Source organism: Hydra viridissima, unplaced genomic scaffold (genome assembly GCF_058129835.1).
Source record: "Hydra viridissima isolate aposymbiotic clone 2 unplaced genomic scaffold, HvirCarnegie_v1 scaffold_10, whole genome shotgun sequence".
NCBI classification, from domain to species: Eukaryota; Metazoa; Cnidaria; class Hydrozoa; order Anthoathecata; family Hydridae; genus Hydra; species Hydra viridissima.
In genome coordinates this window covers 16,658,735-16,685,182 of record NW_028324309.1, presented here as the reverse complement: position 1 = coordinate 16,685,182, position 26,448 = coordinate 16,658,735, and the positions used below count along the sequence as shown (strand labels likewise).

Below are 26,448 nucleotides of genomic sequence, written 5' to 3'. Positions count from 1 at the left end.
ACATACATACATACATACATACATACATACATACATACATACATACATACATACATACATACATACATACATACATACATACATACATACATACATACATACATACATACATACATACATACATACATACATACATACATACATACATACATACATACATACATACATACATACATACATACATACATACATACATACATACATACATACATACATACATACATACATACATACATACGTAGGTATGTGTATGTATGAATGACCAAAAATTGACGAGACCGAAAATTTTCGACGAATCCGACACTTTAAGAGAATTTAATTTCTATTGTTTAAAACAAAAGATTTGTAACAATGCGCAACGAGCATGATTCGTTATAAAAACAATATCTTTGCATGTCAATCTCTTACACGCCCATGCTTTCACTAACTTTTTTAACAAATTACTGGAATTACCGATTTTTACCGCTTTTACGCAGTTTTACCGTTTTTACGTAATTTTAATTTGAATTCAACCACCATAGTGGCTGTTCCATCAGATTAAAAATAATGCAACCAGTCTAATGCCTTTGCCTTTCCCCTCTGATTCCCCTTTGATGTACGACATCAAGATAAAGGTGAGTTTTCATGAATTCTTATTCTTATGACTTCGTTCAAAAAAAATAACTATGAATGAACCGAACTTTAACGTTATAAAATATACTCTTAACCGAACTTTAACGTTATAAAATATACTCTTAAAAGGAAGTGATTGGCGGTCTTAGCATCGACGTTACCGCACTGGCGGTAAAGAAATTTCGGTAAAATGCGATAAAATGCCTATTACGCACTTTAACGTTTTCTTTTTACATGTACACGGTTAGCCTTAACTGAATTTAGGTCTTCTGAATTGTGTCCAAATTAATTTCAACGTTTTCTGAAAGAGTATATTTTACTGATCACTATGTATATAGTCCACCAAATCAGAGAACTCCTATTAAGTAATTAAGGCATTTTAAAGATTTTTTCGCGCCTTTTTTGTCTTTTATGACCATCTTTAATCCGCCATTTTTTCTGCCACAAATTTAATTGCAAAAGACAATCATAGAACAAATTTTGTTTAAAAAATTTTAAGAATCGACTTATATATCCGTATTAATTTGCGTTACTAATAGAGAGATAAGTGAAAGAAATGTTAAGAATAATAAATCAAAAACGATAATTTTAATTTTAAAAAATCTTTGTAAGCTTTTGAACCTATAACCGTTTTAACAATGTAAAGTTGTCGAAACCTTTTTCATTCAGTCTCCATAGTTTTGTAACTTATTTAAATGTCAAGGAACAAATGGCATCTGACGTTATTAAAGAAAAGCTATGTAGTGAAAGCATGGCCGCCGAGAGGGGGGGTGGACGGGGAAGATTCCCGGGGCCCCGTGTAGGTGCAAATAATTTTTTAAAGTAATTTTTAAAAGGTTTAAATAGTTTTTACTTTTAAAAGATTTATATAAGTTTTATTTTTAATTTTCAATGAACAGAGCACACTTCTTTTGGTCCTGGGTATATAATTATTCATAATTAGGCCTTAAGAAAACTTCCCCGAGGCCCGAAATTTCTCTCGGCTGCTATGACTTAAGGCCTCATTTTTACCGTCTTCTGTATACAGTTAGCCTTAACTAAATTTAGGTTTTCTGATTTGTGTCCAAATTAATTTCAATGTTTTCTGAAAGAGTATAGTTTACTGATCACTATGTATATAATCCACCAAATCAGAAAACTCCTATTAAGTAATTATGGCATTTTAAAGATTTTTTCGCGCCTTTTAGTTTGCGCCTTTTTTTGCAAGTGTTTTGCGCCATTTTTTGGTCCGCCATGTTTTCATTCAAAATTTTATAGTAAAAGTTACAGACAATTTATTGGGAATGAATAATAAATATGGTATTGTGTTATATTACATAGTTTAAGAATAGGTAATCACATAATCGGAATGTTTTAAATCATCAAAATATTTACAAATATAAAATTAAAAACTATTTCTTCTTGAATTAAATCACTAAAAAATATCAACATTTAGATCAACATGCCCAAGAGAAAAAAGATGTTTTTTATTATAAGAACTTAATGCCCTTACTAAATTATGTCCATAATTAGAATTATTCTCCTGGATCTGAAATGTGTTGATTCTTAGAATCAACACATTTAAGATCCAGGAGTAGTTTAACAAAAAGAGTAACATCATTGCAGTACGCTACTGTAATATTTTTATATTGCAAAGTTTTCTCTTTGTTTTTAAGTTCAAATAAAATATTTTCTTCGGTAATTAATGGGAGAAGATAACTATCCAAGTCAGAGACACAGTCTTTCAGTCCAGATTCTACAGCGTTTCTTCTTTTTTCAACAACTCTGTAATTATTAATTTTTTTATATAACAAGTTTTACTCCAAATATTGCATCATTTTATTGTGCAGAATTAAATTTGTATTAGTGCTGTGATTTTACCTTATCATATTAGCAAGTTTTATCATTTGACCGTTACTTAAGGAAAGAGAATTCTGAATATAAAGAAGTTTTTTGTGAGTAAAATTGGTTGTTTTTGGAGAATTCTCAGATCCAATAGGTAGTTTCAGTTTACTACCTCCTGTCTTCAATGAAATGGTGTTACCACTTTCACTCATAGCAGCCGAGAGAAATTTCGGGCCTCGGGGAAGTTTTCTTAAGGCCTAATTATGAATAATTATATACCCAGGACCAAAAGAAGTGTGCTCTGTTCATTGAAAATTAAAAATAAAACTTATATAAATCTTTTAAAAGTAAAAACTATTTAAACCTTTTAAAAATTACTTTAAAAAATTATTTGCACCTACACGGGGCCCCGGGAATCTTCCCCGTCCACCCCCCCTCTCGGCGGCCATGCTTTCACTACATAGCTTTTCTTTAATAACGTCAGATGCCATTTGTTCCTTGACATTTAAATAAGTTACAAAACTATGGAGACTGAATGAAAAAGGTTTCGACAACTTTACATTGTTAAAACGGTTATAGGTTCAAAAGCTTACAAAGATTTTTTAAAATTAAAATTATCGTTTTTGATTTATTATTCTTAACATTTCTTTCACTTATCTCTCTATTAGTAACGCAAATTAATACGGATATATAAGTCGATTCTTAAAATTTTTTAAACAAAATTTGTTCTATGATTGTCTTTTGCAATTAAATTTGTGGCAGAAAAAATGGCGGATTAAAGATGGTCATAAAAGACAAAAAAGGCGCGAAAAAATCTTTAAAATGCCTTAATTACTTAATAGGAGTTCTCTGATTTGGTGGACTATATACATAGTGATCAGTAAAATATACTCTTTCAGAAAACGTTGAAATTAATTTGGACACAATTCAGAAGACCTAAATTCAGTTAAGGCTAACCGTGTACATGTAAAAAGAAAACGTTAAAGTGCGTAATAGGCATTTTATCGCATTTTACCGAAATTTCTTTACCGCCAGTGCGGTAACGTCGATGCTAAGACCGCCAATCACTTCCTTTTAAGAGTATATTTTATAACGTTAAAGTTCGGTTAAGAGTATATTTTATAACGTTAAAGTTCGGTTCATTCATAGTTATTTTTTTTGAACGAAGTCATAAGAATAAGAATTCATGAAAACTCACCTTTATCTTGATGTCGTACATCAAAGGGGAATCAGAGGGGAAAGGCAAAGGCATTAGACTGGTTGCATTATTTTTAATCTGATGGAACAGCCACTATGGTGGTTGAATTCATATCAAGGTTGAGATTTTATATAGAAATAGAAAATATGGTGAGGGGGCTCAATGAACACTCGAAATGTGTTCTTTGAGCTCATGTTGAAGTAACGAAGTGTTTTACATTTTGGTGCAGCACAAAGCATCACTACTTAAGTTAAAGGATGTCAGTGAAAAGCTAAGTAATTTTTCTTTGAATTTTTTATACACGTTCTTATTTCAATGCTCCTCTAAATGAATACTTTCTTCATAAAGAATTTACAAAAAATGCATTCAGCTCAGAAGCTGAATCAACATTGAGTAAACTACTGAATACCTTTTTGAATAAAAACTTTATCATTGTGCTTCCCTCACTCAAGAAGCTTCAATGCTTATGCATGCAAAAATCATGTTTTACTAGAGGGGAGCATTGCTGAAAAATGCGAACATACTTGATCAACACTTAAATTTAATGAAAGATGAGCATCCCACACCATAGAATTTTAAAATCAAAATTCTTCTTAACTCCAGTTGTTGCATGAACCTTACAATGATAGTAAAACAGAAGATTATGACTTTGACTTGTGTGGTTTTGAGCATGATATTCTCATCAGCAAGTCTTGGGCACTAACAAGCACCATGCCGAATAAAACATCTGATCTTGATTCAAAATTTTGAGAGCCTTGTTTTTGTAAACAAGAATTTGAAAGAGTTGAACATTTGCAAACACTTAATTACCATGCCATTTTTGATTAAACAAGGAGGCAGAGAACTGTGCAAAACGCAGCAGCCTCAGCTGCAATATGTTCTATAATAGAGATTTTCATCTGTCTGTAGCGTACCAAGTGTTTTTAAATTTCAAGTTTCTTGATTATAAAAAGATGTAAAAAAAATTTTGAAAAACGTTTTTCGTAAAAAAAAAAAAAAAAAACAACAAACAAACGAGTTTAGTCTTTCGAAACCAATGTTTTAGGAATGTTTTAAAAAAACCCGCACACATTTTCTAAAAATGGTATTAAAAAAAAAAAAAAACTAATCATAAATTTAAAAGAGCATATTCATAAAAAAGTAATTACAATGATTAAAACATAAAATTACAAGATGTATTTTGAGGAACGTTACAATTGAAGATATAATAAACGAAAATCTTATCGAAATGTCTTATTACTGCTGCAAGATGACTCTTCCGGAACTTGTTCGCGCCAGTCTCGGTTGTCCTGTTGATCGGGTAGTGTCATCTAAATCGCATGTTTGTAAGTTGAGAATGTTTTAACAGGATTATACAACACATAATTTATTTAAAAAACTATCAAGGGAGCTTCTTCGTTGGAAAAATTTATCGAACATTTAAAAGGAACTTTGTTAACAATATTTTGGTAAACCGCATTTTAAACATTTTTTAAACATTAAAAAGTTTTTATCAGGTACAATTTTTAGAGGTCAAAGTTTAATTTTTATTAAACTGTTTTACACAAGATTCTGAAGATCTGAGTTGGGAATTTGATTTTTACTTACTGTATAAAGCAGCACGCATGTTCGATGAGACCGGCAGTGGGGGCGCTGTTGGGATTTCATCTTTTTCATTTTCTGTTTTAAAAAAAAAACGAATCAAATTTCACTTAGCTCAAATTAAACTTGTTTTCAATTTTCTATCAAAAAAAAAATTTACCTTGAGACGACAAATAAACACTTTGTCTATCGTTTGGTCGAGCCAAGGACATCTGTATTTCTTGTGTTTCTAGTAAGTAAAAGACGAAATAAAGATGTGGGAAAAAGTAATTCAAAAATTATAGTTTTAATTTTATAAAATAAAGCATTTCCAAAACTACGATTTCCAAAACTTCATCAAACGGATTGTAGAGAAAAAAAAATACCAGGAGACTTTTTAAAAATGTATTGCAACTTACCTGTTTGAGGGGGATTTTCATGGTCTGGTGCGTAGTGTATTCTTGGTGCCGGATCAACTTCATCATCACTTTGATAAAAAAAAAAAAAAAAAATTTTGAAAATTAATTTAATTTTGTTGACACTCAGCTAAAAGTTTTTCAATCTTAAAAAATCTTGTAAGTATTTTTTGTTAAACTTCAAACTATGATTTTTTTAATAATCGTTGAGCCAAAAATTAGAGAGGTTGGAAAGAAAGTGTAAATTGCGTCGAAACGTAAGCTGAGAGGCTGGAAACAGTGCAAATTGTATCGAAAAAACGTCAATAAAAGTCAAAATTTACTTAGGTTTGTCGGGCTGGTTTAAAAATGAGCTTGGTTGTTGAGCACTGTATACAGGATTTTCAACTCTCCTAAATAAAAAAATAAAAAAAAAATAATCATGAAAACAGTTAATGAAGAGCAATATTTACTTGACTAAAAAAATTCAAAATCTATCATTTGAGTGTCATTTTAAATGTTAACAAGACGGATGAAACTTACGTAGCTCTAGGTATGTAGGTTTCTGCACTCTTGTACCTGTTGATGGGCCATACAATATCTGCATTTTCTTTATAAAAACAAGTGTTTTCATAACCAGGGACTTGATGACTAAATCAATTGAAACAATCGGAAAAGTATTTTTATACGAAAAACTTAAAAAAGTTGCTGTTTAATTGCTGTCTTTTACATGAGTAAAACCTTACCTTGCGTACAAAAGCGCAGCAAACGCTAATAAAATTACAAGCAAGACTATGATTGATCCCAAAACAACCAATCCAATAACATAATACAAACTTGTTCCCGACAAATAGAATGGTAAAGCAGATGACAAGCTTCCTTTAATGAAAAAAAAAACAAAAAAAAATTGACACAATATTAAAAAACAAAAAAAAATTGAAACAATATTAAACAGAAATTAAAAGCATCTATTAGAAAAAAAAAAACTCAACGAAAACAATAATAGTGAATTACCAGTGTAAAGAACATTTGAAAATGGTGCCACTGCGCTTACTCCATTTCCATTGCCAACCAACTGAAACCTATTTTTTAAAATTTACATATAAATTCATTTTTAAAATAATATTTTTTAAAAGAGTGATTAAGACTCCTTATTCTCAACTCCATTTAAGGAACACAAATGCTGAAAACTAATGAACATATTTAAGCATCTTATAGTTTTATCTTTCTTTACACCTGTATTTTTTACCTGTATTTTTGGCCAGGCTGAAGTTTTCCATTGCATGATGACTCTGGATCGCTTTGTGAGCTACAACTTGCATTTGATCCTATTACTACACTAAATTGGCCATTTGGACTAACAGAGACCTCACGACGCTTTCTGGCGTTATTTTGGTTGACAACAACTGCTAGGTACCTTTTGTAATAGTCATCGGTACCATCCAATGATATGCTTGATATAAACCATGAAACAGGAGGCAATGGGGCAACTCTTTCAGCTATAAGAAGATGAACAATTTAGTAATTTAAACAAATGTTTAAGTAAGTTTAGAAAGATATTTAAAAAAAAAAGATTTCATTCCGCAAAAAAGTTAAATCTCTGAAGTTTAAAAAAAAAACTCACAGATTCCAGGTTTAAACCTTTGCACATAAATTTTTATTGTTTTATATTTTTTCCATGTTTGATTGGGAAAAAAATTATTTAAATCAAAGAAAGCATTGATGGAATCTGGAGATGGTGCATCTTGAGCTATGACATTAAGTGGGGCCAAACCAGAAGCAATAAAATTGATTTGAACCGATTTATTTGCCTTTAAACTTAATGAAGCTTGGATTTCTGCAACAACTATGACATTAAAGGTACCAGGGTCGGTTAACATTTTATTTAATGATAAAGAACCAGTTTCTTTATCAATACTAAAAGTTGTATTATCTATCAAAGAATAATATATAGATCCGATATTTTCAGGGTTAGTAGCAGTAATCTTTAATATTTCAGCATTAGCTGGCCAAAGGAAAGAAAGAGAAATCTCAATTGTGTTATCATCAAACACAGGGGGAGTATCTGGCAGGTTGACAACATTTATTTCTATGGTTGTAGCACAAGTACGGTAATCAGGTTCAAGAGAACTTCGAACTTCAACTAGTAAAGTGTATTTCCTAATAGATTCATAATCAAGCAATACTTTGTTAGTGATTACACCTGTGGTTACATTAATGTCAAATACATCAACTTCTTTGTTTAGAATATAGTAATAAAGAGATCCTTTAGGGTCATCACTAGTTGCAAGTATCTTTGCAACAAAAATGCCTATGCTATTTGTTTCATCTATATTAACTAATGGTTGTGATTGGCAGGTTGGAGCAAGATTTAGAGCTACTTGAACAACTAATTGTGTTTCTTTTTGTGGCTTACCTTTGTCTCTAGCAACTATGGTAAAAATATAGGAACTGTTTAACAGAGCTTTGGCTGTTACTACACCTGTTGATTCACTTATTGAAAATGGTAGACTGGTATCATTTAAACTGTAAACAACCATTCCATTGTCACCAGAGTCAGCATCAGTGGCATGCACTTGCAGTACAGAAGTACCAACTGAAACCTTATTTAAATAAGTCTTATTATAATCAGAAGATAAAAATACAGGAGCATTATCATTTACATCTGTTACAGAAATCTCCACAGGCAAGTAGCTTTCCATACCTGAAGAGTCAATAACCTTCACTAAAAAAGCATAACTTTTTTGAGTTTCATAATCAATCTCTAAAATGTTAGTTATCAACCCAAAAGAATCAATTGAGAATACATTTTGAACTGGGATAAGGGAATAGGTGGCATTTTCAAAAACAGCTTTTATATTGATTTTATATTGAAACTTTTCTCCTTCAGAAACAGTCAATGTGTAAGAAGAATTTTCAAACAAAAAGCAATTACTATTATTTGAAACACCAAAAACAGTGACTGTAACAACAACGCTTGCCACAAAAACTGAGTCATTTGCAGATATTTCCAATTGATATGTAACACTAGATGTAATGTTCTGAGTTAGAGAAACTATACCTGTTAGATGATCAATTACAAATATACTTTCATTTGGATTTTTTATGGAATATTCTATGACTGAGTTTGCATCCAGATCCTCAGCCTTAACTGTTGTGATAACAAAACCAGCTTGAAGAGGAGACTGTAAATATACATTTATACTTTTTGTTAAGAAGACAGGCGGGTTGTCATTAACATCAAGCACTGCAACAACAACAATTGCAGTATCAGTGCTATAATTAGTAGCTGCATTAATCATAAATACAAACTCTTTATCTTTTTCATAGTCAAAACTTTTTATAACTGAAATAGCTCCATTCTGATCAATAGTAAAGTAATCATTAGAACCATCAAGAGAATAAAAAACTCCAATAGCTGATGAAGCATGTACTGTTGCTAGTGTCATACTATCACTATTTTCTTTTATTTCATACCTATAGACTTGTTGATCAAACTTTACAGTGAAAAACTGAATATAAACAACAACAACAGCTGTTTCTTGAGCACTTAATGGTTCAACTCCATTGTCTGAAACATTTACATACAAAGTGTACACCTCTTTGGTATTAACAAGTGATTTATTAGACATGATGGTACCAGAATTTTCATCAATTGAAAATGTTTTAGTGTCATCAATAAGTTGGAAACTCAATCTTGCATTTTCATTTGAATCAGCATCTGTTGCATTAACACTGAGAATAGTAGTTCCAGAAGTTGTATTAATGGGGATTCTGACCATGTAGTTAGTAGGGAAAAATACTGGAGGGTTATCATTAACATCTATCAATTTAACATCAACTAGAGCTATTGTTTTGTGATTGCTTAAATCCACTGCTACAACAACGAAACTGAACTCATGCCATGTTTCATAATCTAAAACCTGACGTGGATAGATTTTATTATCAGGCCCAAATGAAAACCATGATTGTGCATTAGTTGGTTCAATAGAATAAGTTATTGACCCCTTATTATCAGAGTCTGTAGCTAAAATGGGCATTGATTCATTTGAATTCTCCTTAAAAGTAAAAGAGTAACTTGAATTCAAGAAGATTGTACTGTTATCATCCACATTTAAAATTTCAATTGTAAGATTTCTAATTTCTGAACTCAAGCTTGGTGTTCCATTATCAGAAACAACAATGCTAAGCTGGTATGAAGTCACCTGTTCAAAGTCCAACAACTTTTGTGTAAAAATTCCTCCATAAATGTTAAAGTTAAAAACTTGATCATCATTTCCTGATATTATAGAATATCTAACTTTGCCATTTTGATCTGACGGTGAGTCTGGATCTTGAGCAATAACTTGAGCTACTAAAGTGTTCACTGAAGCATTTTCATAAACAGGGAAAGTTAAGATTTCAACAATGTATGGGTTTTCATTAACATCATTAACATTAATTGTGATTTGCTTATACCCAGCTCTTTTATTAGCAGTGGCCATCACCAAGATGATGTACTCAGATTGTTTGGTGTAGTTGAGGCCAGCTACACTCCATATTTTTCCTTGATCATCAATAGTAAAAACATCACCGTAGTCAATCAGGTTGTATGCAATAGAATCACCATTTGAATCCACTACAGACACATTTGTGATATACTGTTTGTTAGCACTTTCATTGACTGTTACAACTAGGGGACCTGATATTAATAACAATGAATTATAATCAAATCTTTGAACATTAACTTGAACATTGACAGGCTGTGTTATATTTAACCTTGGGACTCCTTTATCGTATACCATAACTCTGAGTAAATATGTGGGAATGCTTGCAAAATCCAACAACTTTTCTAATACAACAACACCTTGGTCATTTATTGAAAAAGTTCTGTTGATATTGCCATCCATTATTTCATAAACTAACTCTCCGTTTTTACCACTGTCTAAATCATGAGCAAATATTGTAACAATTTGCGAATTTAATAATGCAGCTTCAGAAACGCTAATTGAATAATTAAATTTCTCTGTAGTAGGTACATTGTCATTGACATCTAGCACATTTATATGAATTTTAACTGTAGACTCAATTACTGGATGATCAGTCTGATATGCTTCAACACATATGTCAAAATACTTGTTTTTTTCATAATCTATAGACCCATTAGTGCTCAATACTCCTGTATTTGGGTCTATGACAAATGGAGTATATTTGCTATCCATTGTCATAACATAGTTGACGTTTTTGCTTGATTTAGCTGTTAATGTTAAAATATTTGGCATAGGATCATTGGTTTCATATAAAAATATAGAATAAGAGGTATTGCTAAACTGAGGACTTTCCTCCCTAACCACAGTAATATTGATTTGCATAAAGCTTAGTTTATTAGAACCTGGATTACTTGCTGTTGCTGTCAGGTAAATGAACTGAGGAGTGTATTGAGTCAAAGGTTGAATAAGGGAAATTTGCCCATACTTGTCAATATTGAATAGATCATTTAATGAAAGATCATAAACCACCTCTTTGTTATCACCGATATCTTCATCTGTTGCTACCACAGTTGCTACAATTGAATCCACCTCAGTAAATTCTGTTAAGATTATACTTAGTTGATTGTCATTAAACACTGGAGAGTGATCATTTTCATCAGATATATCAACAATAATAAGAGCTTTATCGGAATTACTGGTATTCGAGTAAGCTAATACTTGGAAAACATATTTGTCTTTCTGTTCCCTATCAAATTGTTGTTTTGACCAAAGATCAGTTCCATTCATTTCAAAAAGCGAATTTATACTTAAGACTTTGTACTTAATGTCCTCTTGTTTACCACTTGATATTTTTGCCATAAGTGTACCAATTTTTTGTGGTTGTGCATTTTCAGGAATAGAAAATGAATAACTAGAAAACTCAAACAATAAGTGATTGACAGTCTGATTGGTTGATATTATATTTATTTTGACTATTGCATTTCTAACTGGTACTTTATTAAACTCATCTTGAGCTGAAATCTCAAGCAAGTAGGAATCAATACCGTTTGTGTCAATACCCAGATAGTCCTTTACAACTATTGCACCACTAGTGGTTATGTAAAATAAATTCAATTCATTTCCAGACAAAATTGAGTATCTTAACATAAGGCTGTCACTGTCAACTGCTTGAACTGTTACAACAGTGTTTCCAATGGGTAAACTCTCTGATATTGCTGTAATGTATTCCTCTTGCAAAAATATAGGTCTAGTATGATCAATACCAGAAGAATCTACTACATTAATGACAACAAATGCCATATCTGAATAGCCAAACATCTCTGTAGCTATTGCATAAAAAGCATACTTCTTTCTTGTAAGATAAGAAAATCTAAAACCTGGTTTTAACTTAATGTCACCTGTTATACTATTAATTGTAAAGTGGAATGAATCACTGGAGGAATCTAGCAAATATGTTATTGTGTCATTGTTACTTTGATCAATTTGTACTGCTTTGACATTTAGTACAGTATCTGCAGATGTAATGTTGTCAAGAATACTTACTACATACAATTTTTGAGTAAATGTTGGTGATAACCCTAGATTTGTTGAGATGACATGAACCATTACATGCCCTAGCTCTGATTTCAGTTGAGGGACTCCATTATCAGTAGCATAGATAAAAAAATCATAATCAGATTGTACTTTGTAGTCTAAGACTGCATTAACGACAAGATTATTTTCAATTAGTATAAAGTTGTCATTTGTGAGGTTATGAAGGGAATACGTTAACTGTGCATTAGTACCACTATCTTTATCAGTTGCTGTTATAATGCCTACTACTGTACCAACAGGAACTTTATCATTAATATTGAAAACATATGTTGAGGGTAATAATACTGGAGCATTATCATTTGAATCTTTGATATATAGTTTGACAACAGCTCTATCCCAATAACTGAGATTGGCACTGTTTTTAGCAATTACTCCAAAAACATAAGAAGATTTATTTTCATAATCAAAAACAACTTTACTGAGGATGCTTCCTTCATTGGTGATAGTAAAATACTGAGAATCATCACTACCATCTAGAACATAAATAGCAGTACTTCCATTAATGAGCGCAGTAACATTTAAAATTGGTGTCAAATTATAAAAAACGTTTTCCATTAAATCCAAAATTTTGTATTCACTAAGTAAAAAGTGAGGTTGAAGAGATGATATTCCGTAGATAGTCAAGTTTACGTTGGCCGAAGGGTTCGCTTGTAATGGAGGACTACCATTATCTCTGGCTGTTATTGTAAATTCATATTTAGGAATTAAGGTAGAACTCAAAACATTTTTCAAAACTAAAAATCTCCCTTCAAAACCAAACATGGATTCTACATCTTTAGATACAGTAAGTAAGATGTGTCCATTTTCATCTTGGTCATTATCTGTGACTTCTACTTGCATGAGAGTAGATCCAACTTCAATAGTGTCCAATATGCTCTTAGTGTAATAAGTCACATCAAATGAAGGTGGAGAATTCACATCAATTACATGGATAAAAACATAGGCTGTGGCATATTTTGGGGGAAAACCAGCATCAAATGCAACAATCATTAATGAATAATTATTTTTAACATGCCAATCTAGGGTCTTATTCAAAAGTAAAGTACCATTTGAATACATCTTAAATGTGTTTGTTGCATCAACAAGTTTATATCTTACTAAACCATTTAAGCCGCTATCTAGATCATATGCAAAATATGTATCAATAACTTCATTTACCAACATATTCTCTTGAACATCCTTAAAAAAAACATTCTTTAAGAATATTGGAGCATTATCATTCACATCTATCACAGAGATATTTACAATTGCATTTAATTCCGATTGTTTGCCATATTTGTTTGCCACGCTAACATAAAGCAAGTATTGATTTTTTTTTTCAGCATCTAAAGCTTGGTTTACAACTATTTCACCAAGACTATTGACCTCAAACACAGATCCATTATTTCCTGACAGTATTCTAAAGCTCACTGTATTATCAAACACATTTTTGTCAACAACTATAAGTTTTTCAATGGCAGTACCTACCAGAACATTTTCTTTTACATTTACATTATAAAGAATGGGATCAAAGTACGGACTAAATACAACAGGTGGTATAATATTAATTGTAAAAGTGAAAGGCGTTTGGCGAAAATGTTTGCCTCCATCTTTTACAGTTATGAATAATGTGTACTTATCAACTGCTTCAAGATTCCTATAAAGTTCAATAAAACCATTTGTACTTAAAATAAAAGGGTTTTCATTTCCACCAAATACACTAACTAATTCAAAAAAAATTTCTCCGTTCAGCCCAGAATCATTATCTTTAAATTTCAAAACATATAATATTGTTCCAAGTGAAGTGTTTTGGTTGACATCAATACTTTTTACTTCTGATACTGGGTATGGATCATTGTCATTTTCATCTTTAACAAACACAGTGAAACCAACATCAGGTGCAAACAGCTGTGGAAATCCCATGTCAGCTAAGCTTACAGTCAAAAGATATTTACTTCTCAATTCAAAATCAAGTTTGGCATTCAGTTTGATAACACCAGTATTATTATTTAGGGTATTTATGATAAAAACATCAGATGGTGATATTCCAAAACTAACATCTGCATTTGTTGTGGAATCAGCATCAAAGGAATTGAAAACAGCAATAATATCTCCAACATTAGCATACTCACTCACTGTTACATTAAATTGTGGCTGAACAAAGCTAGGAGCATTGTCATTTAAATCCTCAACTAAAACATGAACATTAACTATTGAGCTGATGCTAGGGTTCAAGATGAAGTAGGCTTCTACATATATGTTTAACTCACGTTGAGTTTCATAATCTGAATTAAGGATAATAAGCGAACCTTCCTGGTCAATACTAAACAAATTGTAATCACTCTCATTAAGTATTCTGTAGGATATAGGTTTTGAAGCAGCGGCACTTATAGAACCAAGTTCTTTCTCAGTATTCTCTTCAACATAAAACTCATAGTATGAAACAAAAAACAAAGGGATTTCCTTTCCTAAATCTTTAAGTACTGTTATTTTAACAGAGGCATTTACTGAAGATGCTAATGGGGGGTTACCTTGATCAACTGCTTGAACTTCAAGTACATAGTTTTGTTTAACATCAAAATCTAGGTAATCTATTAATGAAATTACACCAGTGACTGAATTAATTTTGAACTTAGCACCCTCATTGCCTGAAACTATGCTGTAATCCACTACTCCATTCAATCCTATATCCAAATCTTTAGCTGTCACAGCAAGTATTGAGAATCCAATAGGAATTGATTCCATAACTTCAATACTGTAATCTTGTTTAACAAACACTGGTTTTTCATTTGCATCACTGACAAGAACAGTTACCAATTTTACAGAGCTAAACCCAGGATTGCCTCCATCAATTGCTTGAATATACAAATCATAAACTGATTTTGTTTCTCTATCAAGAGAATTAGTAACTGAAATTACTCCTGAACTACTAATTGAAAAGGGAATACTTCCTGATGAAGATAAAATAGAATAAAATAAACTGCCAAAATTTGCTGCTTCAGGTCTTTCAAGTATAGCAGATGATGGTAAATCAGCATCACCATCAGTGGCAATTACACTACCAACAACAGTGGATTTACCAGCACTTTCACTAACGATGAAATACAATGGAGAGTCGGTAAAAGTTGGTTTAAACATATTGTCTGGGTAAATTTTGACATTTAAAATTGCTGGCTCAGCTGAAGCTACTCCAGATGAATCAAATGCATAAATCCTTAAAACATAATTCTTAATGTCGTCAAATTGGATTTCACGCAACAATATTACTTCCCCTAAATTTAAATTGACTCCAAATAAACTATTAACTATTTGATTGGGCTGAAAGCTATATGTTATTGAGCTGTAAGTATCATCATCAGCGTCATCTGCATGTACTGTAGCAATAGTTGTACCAATTTTAGATTGTCGAGCAACAGATATTTCAAACAATGTTCTTGTAAAAACTGGTATGTTGTCATTGAGATTTTTCAAAACTAAACGAAATATGGCAGTAGAAAAAATTTCAGGATTACCATCTGGGAATGCTTTCACTATAAAGATGTATGTGGGTGCAAATTCGTAATCAAAAGGTTCCTCAATGGTGATTGAACCATTATTATCTATTGATAACTTGCCCTTTCCCAGCACCGATGTTTCTACAACTGCATACCTCAAATTAAGGTTAACTGTAGGATCGATAAATGAAGCATTTATTTGAAATATTTTGCCAATAAAACTTTCATTCACACTGACTTCATAGTAAGTTTTATCAAACAACGGCATGATTACATTAAAACCAATAACTTCAATGTTGATTGTTACAACAGATGATAAGGAAGGAATGCCATGATCTTCGGCTTTAATTTGAAGTTGATAAAATGACACATTACTTTTCTCTATGCTTTTTTGTGTTATGACATCACCATTTGACAACAACAAAAATGCAGAATCAATATTTCCACTAACAATAGAGTAACTAATGTTACTGTTAACACCAAAATCATCATCTGTTGCTTGAATAGATATTAGTAAAGTTCCATTTGGAACTAGCTCTGATACTTGCAAGTTGTAAATAGAATGAGCAAACTTGGGAATATGATCATTCACATCAAGAACAAAAACTTCTATTTCAGTAAAACCTGAAAGACTAGGGATGCCATTATCAGTTGCTGTTAAAATAAAGTGATACTTATCTTGAATCTCACGATCAAGTTTCTTAGACAAATTGATGCACCCAGATACATTCACACTAAAAGCATTATTATAATCAGATCCAGCAGATAGAAGTTTGTAGGTTACTTTGTTATTTAAAGAAGAAGCATCATAATCTGAAGCAGGTATACATCCTAACTCAACATTTTCAATTTCTTCTGAAACAATTAATATTTGAAAAGGTTTCTGAAACACAGGGGGGTTGTCATTTGAATCTGTTACAATAACTAGCAGCTTTGCAGTAGTTACATGTTGGACCTCTCCATGGTCTGTAGCATACAAAGTAACATTATATGATATTTTTGTTTCATAATCTAGAGCTTTATAAAGCATGATTATGCCAGTATTTGAATCAATATAGAAGGGGTAATTTTCCTCAATCATACCAGACACACTTAAACTATAGGTAACTCGTCCAGCTTCTCCACTATCTTTATCTGTAGCACGCACCTGAAGTACTGTAGTACCCACAAGATAGTTCTCTGAGAGAGCCAGAAGATATGTTGTTTTTTCAAAAATAGGTGCATTGTCATTAGCATCAAGTACATTAACCACAACAGATGTATAAGCAATATAAGATCTATTTGAGTCTTTAGCTTCAGCCATAACATAAAAGTAATATAAATCTGTTTGCTCATAGTCTAAAGCAGAGTTTAAGCTTAACTCACCAGAACTGGCATTAATGTCAAAAGGTAAACCTGTTTCTAATATAGTGTAGGAAATTTGTAACTGATTATTTTGATGGAATGTGGCAAGTACTGAACCAAATGTGTGATGAAGCTCTTCCAACTCAGAAAGTTGTAGCGTGTAAACAAAATGTTGAAACTGCAAATCATTCGTTATGATTTCATCTTGAGTAATATTGATAAAAACTGTTGCATTTGTTGTAAAAAGTCCATCACTGATAGTCAAAATAATAACACATTCCGATTGAGCTAACAAATACAGCTCTTTTTTAACATATATATACGCCAGGGAACTACCATCAAAGTCTAAGCCAAATACATTAAACTGACTTGAAAGAGACATAGATAAGTTATTTTGACTAACTGAGTCAGCATCAAAAGCTCTTAAAAAGGCTAAAGGTTGGGATACTAAAGTGGACTCGCTGATTCTAACTGATTGTATTGAAGGTGTTAGTGAGGGTTTGTTGTCATTGATATCCAAAACTATAATATTTACAAGTTGATACCCACTGAAGAAATTATTAGCTGCAGATACTGTAAAACTATACATCTTCTCTTTCTCATAATCTAACATTCCATTCAGGTACAGATCTCCAGAAGTCGGATCTATTGAAAACAAATTGCCAGCGTCTGTGTACACTAAGGAATATGTAAAACTTCTGTTTGTGTTCAGAGCTATGGCACTGCCTATAATATGAGGAACCTCATTTTCATAAAGATAAATAAACTGTACCAATGTTGCAAAATGTGGTTGGGTATTAGATGTCACATTTACATACACTATTGTGCTTGCTGTGCTGGCATTAGCTCCTTTGTCACTAGCATTTACAAAAAGGACATAATGGTCTTTCAGATTTGCATTCAATTTAGATGCCACAAAAATACTGCCACTCTGATTATTGATACCAAAACTGTCATCTCCTCCACTAACTATTGCATAACTTATGCTACCAAAAAAACCTGAGTCAAAATCTAAAGCTGATACTTGAATAAAAGCAGTTCCAATTGGTGTTAATTCAGATATTGTTGCTGAATAAAAAGGTTGTGTGAAGAAGGGAGAATTGTCATTGACGTCAAGAACATTTACAGATACAGCTTTTATAGCTATTCTAGGTGGAGATCCACCATCACTAGCCTTAACATAAAAATTGTAACTTTTAACTTTTTCAAAATCAAGAGATGCAGTTTGTCTTATAATACCTGACTGCAATATTGTGAATGGTAGATTTGGCATTGTGCTGTATAATGAATAAGTTACTTCTCCATATATGCCAACATCAGCATCTGAAGCAGTGACATTAACAACATCATTGTTAGGCTTACTATCTTCAGGCAATGATATCAAAAGATCTCCAGGAGAAGAAAAAACTGGGTTATGATCATTTATATTGGCAATATTTAATATATAGATGCGGAATGCAGTCTGCTGTGGATTTCCTTGGTCACTTGCTGAAATATTTAATTCATATTTACTAACTTTTTCATAATCAAAATGTCCGACTAAAACAACATCTCCAGAGTCTCGATTGACTTGAATCTGTGGCACGATATTTTCTAATGAAAACCTTATGAGACTGTTTATTCCAGAGTCAGCATCTGTAGCCCAAACACTAAACAACACAGAGCCTAACTCAGTGTTTTCAAGAATATTGTATGATAATGGACCATTAAATGAAGGCTTATTATCATTTACATCAATCACAATTACACTCACAACTGCTGTAGCCCTGTTTCCAAATTCATCATTAGCCAAAACTGTAAAAAGATACTGCTTGGTAGACTCGTAATCTAAAGATTTTAGCACTGTAATGGTGCCAGTGTTTACATCAATTAAAAAAGTATCTGCAACACTTTTTTCAACTATACTAAATTTAACAGCACTAGTGGAATCAATGTCAACAGTACCAATCTTTTTAAGAACTTCATTATTTTCATCAAACATGTAGGTGTAAATAGGTTTGGTAAATTTCAATAAGCCATCGGGAAGTGAATGAACAATAACTGAGTAAAAAACATCATTAACTGCTGCATTTTTTATGATACCTGTACTGTCTTTATCTGAGACTTTTATTTTAAATGTATAATTGTTTGGAAATAGCATTTCGGAAACATAGAGAACTCCAATATTTCCATTGGCTGCAAATTTGAAGGGAACATTATCTGGGAAAATATCATATTTAAATTCTGAAGAATCTGCATCAAAAACTCTAATAAAAGACACAGCTTGCCCCACTGTATAATCCGAATTCAAATATAGTACACGAGAAAAAGGCATTTCTACCACAGGTATTTCATCATCTATGTCTAACACATTTACAATAATACTCTGAAAAGAAACAGATTCATCTGAGAGTTCTATGGCTTTAATAAGAAATGCAATTTTTCTTTCAACTTCATAGTCTAATGATTGATTTAGGAATAAAGAACCTTTTGAATCAATTAAAAATGGAAAATTATTGTTTTCCTCTGTTTGAATAATACTAAATAATATATTCAAACTTGATGGAGTTATTTGAGTAGTGAAGACAACCTCATGTACAGTGTGATTTTCAAATAAATCAATAACTTTATAAGGTTCAACAAAAGTTATCAACCCATTCATACCCTCGATAACAGTGATTGTAACAACAGTTGCCACTGTTTTAGATGGATATCCAGTCTGGTAATCTGTTGCTGTTACTACAATCTCAAAAGAGCGTTGTAAAAGATTATTATCTAAAGCATTAACTAGCGATATTAAACCGGTTTTTTGATTGATTGAAAACTTCTGACTGCTTCCAGTAGCAAAAGCATATGTAATTTTTTCATTTCCAATGTCAGCATCAGTGGCACGTACCAGTAATATTACTGTTGGAACTGGAGTATTCGAATAAATAGTTGCTGTGTAATTCAGAGCATCAAATATAGGATAATTATCATTAATATCTATAACATTGACTAGAACAGATATAACATCAGTTCGGGGAGGTGATCCACCATCTGAAGCCATTATTAATACTTCATAACTTTTTACACTCTCATAATCAAGTGTTTGAGTTGTAGAAACCAACCCAGATACTGGATCCACAGAAAATGGCATAGGTGTGAGAGCATTCACAACACTGTAGCGAACTACACCAAATATGTCAAGGTCATTGTCAGTAGCTCGAACAGTTACTAAGGCCTGAATAGGATCAGAATTTTCATTTACAGTTGAAGTATAGCTATTTTTTCCCGCTAGCTTAGGTTCAAACACTGGATTATATTCATTCACATTTACAACATAGATGGTTACCACTTGATTTGCAAATAATGTTGTTTGGTCTTGAGCTCTTATTAGGCATGTATGAGTTTTCACCTTTTCATAATCCAGTCCAACTTTGTAAACTACTTCACCTGTTAGGGGACTCATATTTACTATTAAATCTCCTGTACATTGCTCTATAGAATAAGTAATAAGAGAATTGTCATCTAAAGCTATAACTTTAAAAATTACAGTGTCAGTTGGAAAATCTTCAGTTATTGTATAATTGTTTGGAGATATAAATACAGGTTTACTATTTTTATAGGAAATACCAACATGCACCCAACTTATTGCTGTTAAGCCTAGTACATTTAAAGTTGCTTCTACTGAAAATAAGTATTGTAGTTTTAATGTACTGTTGAAGTATATGTTTGACAATATGGATCCATTTTTTTGGACACTAAAAATATCCTTTGCATCACCAAATTCATCAAGCATAGAATACTCAATATCAACCAGTGGATTAACACCTGTGCCATTAGATAATAACAACTTAACAGTGTCAGAAACAACTCCTGAAACATATCCAACATCATACCCAATTTCAGAATCCTCTGGAATAATAAAGCTATATAATGTTTGTGTGAAACGAAGACCTGGACCTTGCTCAGGAGTAACAATAACTTGGATGGTATTAATTTCATCAGCTATGTTGCCAGCAGGATCTTGAACCCGTACTTCAAGCAAGTATGTGTGCTCACCTACTAAAACCTGATTTAGCACTACCAAACCAACATCATTTACACTGATGATGGAAAATTGGTTACTGTAATTATTAACCAAAGAATATATTAATTTGCCCTTACTAACTGAATCTATATCAGTAGCTTTTACTGATGCAATAATTCCAATATTTGCTAAACTAGCTATTCTTACAACTTGATGATGTGGTTCTGCAAGTACAGGCTTATTGTCATCAACATCTTGTACCATAACTAAAACATTTTGTGTTCCATAAATATTGCTTCCATCTAGCTTGGCTTTAATAGTGTATGAAATGGTTTGTTCTTTTTCATAATCTAAGTATGAATTCAATGAAAGATTTCCTAGTGAATCAATTGAGAATTTGAAGATACCCTGTCGTCCCTGAGAACTATCTGTAATAATTGAATAATTAACTAATGCTCCAAGTACAACTGTGTTAGCTACCACTCCAAGTGACTGATCTTCTCTAAGATATAACTCTAAATATGGCAGAACAAATTGTGGTTGGCTGACTTCTGTAGTAATTCTCAGGACATTAATAATCATTTTAACAATTTGAGATGATCTGGGGTTTACAGGATCAGAGTCTTGTGCTTCGATAAAAATTTCATATGTATTACTTGAATTGACTGTTGGAGTTACTTGTTGCAGAGTTAAAATATCCCCAGTAAGTTGGTCAATTTTAAACATTTCAGTATTTCCAGACTTCAAAAAATATTTAACTAGACCAAATAATCCAGAATCAGAATCAATTGCCTTTACTTTTCCAATTGATAGACCAGCTGGAGTGCCTTGCAATACGGTAATATTGTACTCTACTTGAGTGAAAACAGGAATATTGTCATTCACATCTATGATCGATAGTACTACTGGAATTGTATCTGAGAGTTGGGGATAGCCATTGTCTGAAGCAACAACTAAGAAGTAGTATTGTGAGAAAACTTCATAGTCAAATAAACTGTTTGTGTACAGCCTGCCACTGATTTGATCAATTGCACAGTTGCTAGTACTAAGTATATTTACTATGCTATATCTGATTTGTGAGTTCAAGCCACTGTCTATATCTGTAGCCATAACATTTCCAAATGTATAGTTGTAAGGTACATTTTCTTGAATGGAAAATTTAAGCAGAGTTTGTGGTCGCACAGTAAATTGAGGACTATTATCATTTACGTCTAGGATGTTTATTTTGAATAAGATATTCAAAACATTTCGAGGAGAGCCTTTATCAGCAATATTTACAGACATTGTGTACTGTGTTGCTTTTTCATAATCAAAAGTGTCAATTAAAGTAACTTGGCCTGTGACTTTATCAACATCAACTAATCCAAGTAATGTAGTTGGGGCTCCTACTGCACCAATATACTCAAGCAAATATTCTAATTCTGCATTTACTCCAAAATCTAAATCTTCTCCTCTGATCTGAAAGAGAGTTGATCCTAGAGGGGTGTCCTCATTAAAACTGAAAATTCTATTTCCATTATATGTAGGAGAATTGTCATTTATATCACCAACTATCACAGTGACATTGCAGTAACCAACAGTCTTTTGGTTTTCAATAACATTTGCAGCTTCGACTATGAAATAAAATATGGGAGTAGCTTCTCGATCAAGTTCCCTTATCAGGTATATATTTCCTGAGCTGTCAATTTGAAACACCTTATTTGCATCATTGCTGGCAATGCTGTATACAATATTATTATTTAGTGGTGTAACATCTTTATCAGTTGCAGAAACCTTGCCAATGAAAGAACTTTCATAAGGCCCCTCTAACTTATTAAATATATAAGTTGACTGGTCAAAAATAGGAGAATTATCATTTACGTCAACAACTAGAATGTTCACAACTTTATAAAGCAAACTCGATCTACCTTCAGAATCATTCACTAATAGATGAAGTTCATAGAATGTATTTACTTCAGCATCTAAGTTTTTTTCAACAACAATTTTACCCATGTCTTTTACACTTAAAACGTTAAACCCAGAAACAGGGGGATTAATTGAAAAAGTTAACTTCCCACGGCTTCTTTCATCAGCATCAGATGCATTAACTAGAGCTAAGCAGGTTCCAACTAGTGAATTCTCATTTACACTAACAAAAATAGTTTTATTTGGTAAGTCAAAGATAGGATCATTATCATTTTCATCTATAACTATTATATTTACTGTTTGTACTCCATAAATTAAACCATTTAGTGTAGCACGTCTCATGAAGATATACTCTCTTTTACTCTCATAATCAAGTGGTTGAATTAACATGACATTACCATTTTGAGAATTTATTCTGAATACAGAACTGTCTTGATCGTCATAAAAAACAATTTCATATTTTAGCTGAACTGAATTTAAATTCCATACAATCATGTTTTCAATATTTAAGATAGTATTGATTATTGTATTTTCACTAACAAGAGTTCTTCGGAATGTGCTTGGATAATTATTTAACTCTTGTGTTAAATAAATGAAAACATTTACTAAAGTAGACAAAGGTTGTATTGCACTATCACTCACTTTGATTGTTAGTTGAAAAAAATTTAATACAGCATAACTTAGTGCCTTTTCAACAAATATATCACCTTCCTTTGGATTAATACCGAAATTTCCATTTTGATCAACTCCTGGAACAATTGAAAAAATGATGTCACCGTTCGTACCTTTGTCTGGATCAGTGGCATCAATTTGAAGAATTGTTTGACCGACAAGTGTATTTTCAGATATGGTTAAATTGTAAAAGAGTTGCTGCACAATTGGAGCATTATCATTTTCATCTTCTATTCTAACTTCAACATAAGTAATTGCACTTCTAGAATTGTCACCACTGTTAATTGCCTTCACTAGAAATTGATATACTTCTTTGACTTCTCGATCAAATGTTCCAAAATAAGAAATGCTTCCACTTGAGCCTAACAAGTAAAATTGAAACCCAGATCCAATACCATACGCATCAATTAGCTCATATGTTATATTATTGAAAGGTGGTAAATCATTATCAATAGCAGTAACAGTTAAAAATGGATTGCCCATAGAAGCTCTATTTTCTAGGATAGAAACTTGATACAGGTTTTGTAAGAAAATAGGATCATTGTCATTTTCATTTAAAATGTAAGCTGTGACTGACTGAGTTGCAATAAAGACATTATCAGTCGCCACAACATCAAAAGGATACTGTTTTTTCTGCTCATAGTCGAGCTCAGCTACAAGAACTATATCTCCTTGAGAAGTTATTTTGAAAGGAGATATCATTGAAGATCTAAATGTTATTTGTGAGATGGTATCAGCATCTATAGCTGAGAGTTTAAAAACAACAGTTCCAACTGAAGTCTTTTCTGAAACACTGAAAGATGTGGCAGAAGTAAAGACAGGTGGATTATCATTAAGATCAATAACATTAACAACAACAATTGCACATGCTTTTCTCTGGGTAGCTTCAACAGCAATGCTATCAGTTGCAACAGCAGTTAAATAATAGCGAGATTTTTTCTCATAATCTAATAAACCATTTGTTACAATGTCTCCTGTCACAGAATCAATTATGATACTTAGACTGTTGGATTCATCGATAAGTGAGTATCTTATAGTTCTGTATATTTCAGATAAGTCTTTGTCTGTAGCAGCAACCCTGCCTATAAAAGTTTTATCTGGTGAATTTTCTGGAACAGTAAAATTGTAAACAGGAGTTGAGAAAACTGGGTTATTATCATTCTGATCAACAATTGAAAAAGTAATCAGTTTAGCCGCTACATGACCAGCAGCATCTATCACTGATATGCTAAATTTATTGTTATTAATATTTGTATCTTCTGCATCAAAATCACTGGTTGTAATAATGATAGCCTCTGTTTGCTGAGATTGCTTTAAAACTATTGCAGGAAAAGAACTAGGGACTATTACATATGACAGCCCATTTTCGGACAAAGTTGATGTATCAATGTCTACAACATGAACGGTTGCAAGAATTTGACCAGGTCCAGCATTTTCTGAAATTCTGCTTATGGTTACATTGTCTATAACAGGCCACACATCATTTTGATCATTGATTTTGACAATAACCACACAAATGGCATCTTTTTTTTGATTTGTTGTGTCATGAGCTGTTACATTAAACCTATATGATGTCTGGGTTTCAAAATCAAGAGGAACTTTTAAATTAATGTAACCTGTGACTTTGTTTATTTCAAAGTTTTTTATAGTATCATATTCACCACTGATGGAGTATTCTATGGTATTTGAATCAAACGCAAAAACAGACCCAATAACACTTCCAGATGGCATATTTTCATCAATAGAGAAGTCATACAATAGCTTAGTAAACAACAGAATGCTATTATCATTCATAACCTTAATAGTTATTGTTACAGGATCGGATTGCAGGTAAAAGGAATCTGGTGAATCTCTAGCTATAACAGTTAAGCTGTAGTCTGTCAGAGTATTTATATCAAAAAGAATTTTGGTACTAACGACACCACTTTTTGGATCTAGACTAAAATAGTTCCATGCACTATTTGTTACATCAGCTTTAAGAAATATAATATTTGAAGATGAATCTAAATCAAAAGCAGTGAAAACGAAGACAAATGTGTTTATCGGTGTTGAGTTTGGTAAATAAATAGTGTTTGAGACTGAGGTTATAACTGGTTTATTATCATTGATGTTAGTTATTATGATTATAAGTTTAGCACAGCTCTGTCTGCGTTCATCTATTGAGAGGGCAGTATCGGTTGCAACTAGTAGGTACTCATATCTAAAAGTATTCAAACAAAAAAAAAATTCTTTTTTTTTTATTGAACTTTTTAAAATTCAATAAAAAAAAATTACTTATTGATTCAAAGTTAATTATAATATAAAAAAAGGATCAACTCTAAAATAATCATATAGTCTTATATTACAAGGCAAAAACCAACTACAGCAAAAAAAAAAAAATTAATTTTGGTGATTACACTTTTTAATACTCTTGATTTACCTTTTTTTACGCTTTTTATGCCTGTTATATTAATGTACAAAACATTATTTTGTGATGTTATAATTTTAATGCAGCATTAAGAAGTTTGTAAATACTTTTAGAAATCCTTGTCATACAAAATGCAAATCCCTTTGAGGAACAATAAGACCACTAATGACATTCCGATGAAAAAACTAAAACTTATGCTAATCAAATTACTAGGTAAAATAGATAATTATCTTTCTGATAATTAGAATTAACAAAATGATATCATAATTAAAAAACTAATGGTTTTGTTACATTGCAAATTTATAAGTTAAAAGTTTAAATTGACCCCTCATTAGCCAAACAGTTAAACTTTAAAACATTTCAAATTGAAACTTCAAAATTTATTTTATAATGAAAAACCGCATTTTTGTTACATTGAAAATCATTGTACTCTAAAAAAAAAAAAAAATACGGTTGATGCAATTGCAGGTGTTATTGAACTTCTTACAATAAAAAAATTTAAAG

At 31.8% G+C, this 26,448-nt stretch overlaps 2 protein-coding genes across 2 annotated transcripts in view; both read right to left on the bottom strand.

Annotated features, from left to right (window-relative positions):
- Positions 1 to 2,126: 2,126 nt before the first annotated feature.
- Positions 2,127 to 2,648, bottom strand: LOC149883389 (uncharacterized). The gene is made up of 2 exons (XM_090101068.1): positions 2,473 to 2,648; positions 2,127 to 2,376 (listed from the first exon to the last, which is right to left on the bottom strand). Exons 1-2 carry the CDS (start codon positions 2,646 to 2,648, stop codon positions 2,127 to 2,129), a joined length of 426 nt encoding a protein of 141 aa, XP_089957194.1.
- A 2,097-nt stretch (positions 2,649 to 4,745) lies between these two features.
- The window catches only part of LOC145180968 (uncharacterized), a 32,429-nt gene continuing 10,726 nt past the window's right edge, over positions 4,746 to 26,448 (bottom strand). The window contains exons 5-14 of the mRNA XM_090100692.1: positions 7,214 to 25,737; positions 6,839 to 7,088; positions 6,604 to 6,671; positions 6,336 to 6,468; positions 6,133 to 6,240; positions 5,934 to 6,002; positions 5,614 to 5,681; positions 5,376 to 5,444; positions 5,222 to 5,293; positions 4,746 to 4,944 (exon numbers count right to left, since the gene is read on the bottom strand). Coding sequence (XP_089956818.1) covers positions 4,871 to 4,944; positions 5,222 to 5,293; positions 5,376 to 5,444; positions 5,614 to 5,681; positions 5,934 to 6,002; positions 6,133 to 6,240; positions 6,336 to 6,468; positions 6,604 to 6,671; positions 6,839 to 7,088; positions 7,214 to 25,737 — 19,435 coding nt within the window. The 3' untranslated portion in view covers positions 4,746 to 4,870. The remainder of the gene's footprint in view (positions 4,945 to 5,221; positions 5,294 to 5,375; positions 5,445 to 5,613; positions 5,682 to 5,933; positions 6,003 to 6,132; positions 6,241 to 6,335; positions 6,469 to 6,603; positions 6,672 to 6,838; positions 7,089 to 7,213; positions 25,738 to 26,448) is intronic.